The 3,617-nt window shown below is 41.7% G+C and overlaps 1 gene segment (V, D, J or C); it reads right to left on the reverse strand.

Moving 5' to 3' along the window:
• Positions 1-300: 300 nt before the first annotated feature.
• On the reverse strand, positions 301-782 carry LOC100941847. The segment is given in 2 exon segments: positions 301-638; positions 737-782. Coding segments are annotated over 2 exon segments (384 nt in total).
• Between the last annotated feature and the right edge of the window lie 2,835 nt (positions 783-3,617).

Consider the following 3,617-nt stretch of genomic DNA (forward strand, 5'->3'; position numbering starts at 1 on the left):
CTCTAAGGAAACAACCATAAAATGACCAAGTTGGGAAGGCAGTTAAATATCCAAGAAGATATGCCTACAAAAGGTGGCTCCCTTGTGTTTGGATCACTGAAGGATAAAATGATGAATGGAAAGCAAAACTATCCTGTGCCATGTCATGTCACAATTCCCATAACCAACCATTAAATATATCAGCCTCATGCTGGCTCACTCAGCACGTCTCTGAGACCCTCCATACTGTGAAGTAAGAACACCATGGTTTCTATTTTGTCAGAATTAAAAATCTTTCAGACCGTCACCCTCCCTAACATCTCACAGTTTGTGTTCATCTCCCCTTGCAGTCCCAGGCACTGTGGTCCTCAGAGCACAGAAGTACACAGCTGAGTCACTCCAATGCACAGGGTGTTTCCTCAGGTTGAAGGAAGATTCACTCTTCCTAAATTCAGCCTCAAAGCCATTAGTGCCTTTAACAAAGGGGTCCCCTGAGTAGTATTTGAGGAGAAGCTGGAGGCCTCGGCCAGGGTACTGGACAAACCAGTAGAGAGAATGAGTTGCATCATAGGCATAGTTGCATCCCAACTCGAGAATGTCTCCTTCAGAGATGGTGACAGGGCTGTCCTGCTGAGTCACAGTCTGGGCTCTGGCATCTCCTGAAAAATCAAAGTTGTATCAGTGAAAGCAGTGCAGGCTTGAATCGGAAAACAGTTAACTTCGGTAGAACATGGGACTATAATTGAATATTACTCACTCATGCCAAAAATCATCCCCAGTACTGTCAGGAGCAATAGGAGCATAACTGAGCAGGAGAGATGCTGCACGTGTTTTTCTGGAAATTCTTCTAGGAAATCAGAAAAGTAGCTATGGAACCCAGTTCTTGGAAACAGGAGGCGTAAGTTCACGCTAGTCAAGTGTGTCGTTTCTGTAAAAATACAAAGACCTCGGAGATGATCTTGGGTGCTTTCTGACCTCTGATTCTCCTCATTTGTCTTCAAAGAACTCAGAGAGGATGCTTCATTCAGCTAGCTGCGGGGAGGAGAGACTGATCAGATGAAAGTGTTGATCATAAATGGAAATGGGGATCTCTAGTTTGTGAAACATCGCCCTCTGGAGGTCAGATGCAGGGCAGAGGACACAGGCTCCCCACAGAAAGCTACAATGTGCTTTTTTTCTGTTTTGAAATGTATAGAAAACTTCCCCAGAACATGTTTCTTTCTTCCCTAACCTGTATTAAAGCACCCTTTCCAGTATGTTACATGAATCCACAGCAATTAAAAAAATGAGGACTGTAAAATAGAGGAGAATTTACCTTCCAAAGAAAATGATCATACAATAAATCTATCAGATTTGGGAGTCCATCAGCAGATTTTGGACTCCACTGCTTTGTGTAAAAGCAATGGAGTCTTTACATAGAAACATTCAGATCAACTTTCCTAGGCTGAGCGTCAGATGGCATTGTAACAGTGAGCATCACATGTGTTAGGATGTAGGGATAAATTGTTTTGACTGCCAAAATTAAAAATAAGATCGGATCTACAAAATAACAGGTAAGAACAAGTGTCCTCACCAAGCAAAATGAAGTAATAATATCATTGTCTACTTTAAAGAAAATTATGAATATTCAGTGGCTTTGCATCAATAATAGTAGATAAGAAAGTAAAACAACATTGGCATCTGCTCATGACATGACTGGAATATTCCACTCAATTCTGGGTACCACATCTTTAATGAAACATTGACAAATTTTAGTATCTACAGTTGAAACTGAGCAGACTGATGAAGGCCTTGACAAATAAAACGTTAATAATTTTTGACAAAATTAAGAACATTTGCATTAACCCTTAGAAGGAATACCACCACTAGACCAGAGCTAAAAAACATTTCTGAGAAGAATAAAAGATATGGGAGCAGTTTGATCATGATATCTGACACAGGCAACCAGCAATGCTATTAAAGTGAAAGTCAGGTCTTGAAAAATGAAAGCAGTGTTAATTGTGGTCAACAGCAAGACTAGTCTTTAGAAAGAAACCATTTCTTCCTACCCACTTAAGCTTGTAGATCCCTGGGGCTAAAAGAGTGACTATCACACCAAGAGGTCAATATTAGGGGAAATGAGAATCAAATACAAAAACAATCTGCCTCCTCTGGGACAGATAGGGTCTTTTTCTAAAGGGAGAAAGCCAGGGATGTGATTGTTTCTAGCAAGGTATCACCAAATCTGTCTTTGGGATCTTCCTTTTTTTTTTTTTTTTTTTTTTGGCTTCTTTTGCCTATATGTTGTCTCTTACATGTGAGAAGTTGTTATTTGATATTTTACTTTTATGTTGACACTTGTTTTTATTTTTCCAATCAGGCTATTGCTCTGCTACCCCAGCTAGAATGCAATGGCATAACAGTAGTTCACTGCTACTTCAAACTCCTGGACTCAAGTGAATCTCCTGCTTCAGCCTCCCAAGCAGCTGGGACTACAGGTGCACACCACCACACCTACCTACATTTTTAATTTTTTTGTAGAGTCAGGATCTAGAAATATTGTCCAAGCTGGTATGGAACTCCTGGCCTCAAGCAGTCCTCCCACCTCAGCCTTCCAAAGTGCTAGGATTACAGGTGTGAGCCACTGTGTCTGGCCAGTTTCACACTTTAAATGTCCATGAATACATGAATATGTGCAAAATGCAATGGTACATTTCAAAACTAAAGAAAAGAGTATAATTGTCTTACCACAACAAATAAGTAAGCAAGGTGATGGATGTGTTAATCAGCTCGATATAAGCATTTCACATTGTTTATCAACTCAGTACACAGAACCCCATAAACGCATCAATGTACACAATTATAATTTAATCAAAAAATTACAATTCTCAATAAAACCCTTTCTCAGTGGAACAAAAAAAGTAAAATTAAATAAATATAAATGTCCATGAATAATGCTTCTGATTCTGGATACCAACCAACCATATCTGCTCCCTGCCTATCTCTACAAAATCCTCACTGATAAAAGAAGTGCAAAGGAATGAAGGCAGAGCAAGATAGGGGAGGAGAAACAGCTTTTTTTAAACTGGGCATGGTGAGATGGGGAAGAAGACTTCAGGCAACTCAGAATTATGGGCTTTGCTCAGAAACATCTTTTCCAGGGCACAGGGAAGCAGCAGGAGAGTTTGGGACCACAGGACGAGGATGAAAGCAGTGGAGAAAGGGCAAGTGTTTGCATTTGGTCCAAGGCCACTAGCTGTGGCAGCTGTAGGCATCAGCAGCTACAGCATGGGTGAGAGTGTATAGACAGGGAAGGCCTTCCCTGTGGGGTTTTTTGGACTTGGACACCCAGTTGAGTTACCTTGGGAACCTTGGGTGAGTGAGCAAGTGACTTTGAACAGAGCCCAGGGATAGGGACTGACCCAACAGGGCAGAGCAGATGTTTCAATCTTCAGCTGCATGCTGTGTGCAGCCAATGTGGGAAAGTTGCCGTGAAGGTTGGGCCCTTAGGGTCCTAGGGCAAGGCCATTCAGGCACACCTGACAAGTGGGCAGCCACTTCCAGAGAGAGCTGGGCAACACACCCTTTCTTGGGATAGCCACTGCTTAGCCAAGGGACATGGTTTGGAAAGGTTGAGGCATGTATATTAAGTAGCCTGA

This window comes from Otolemur garnettii, unplaced genomic scaffold (genome assembly GCF_000181295.1).
Source record: "Otolemur garnettii isolate 467f Iridium unplaced genomic scaffold, OtoGar3 scaffold00276, whole genome shotgun sequence".
Taxonomy (NCBI): domain Eukaryota; kingdom Metazoa; phylum Chordata; class Mammalia; order Primates; family Galagidae; genus Otolemur; species Otolemur garnettii.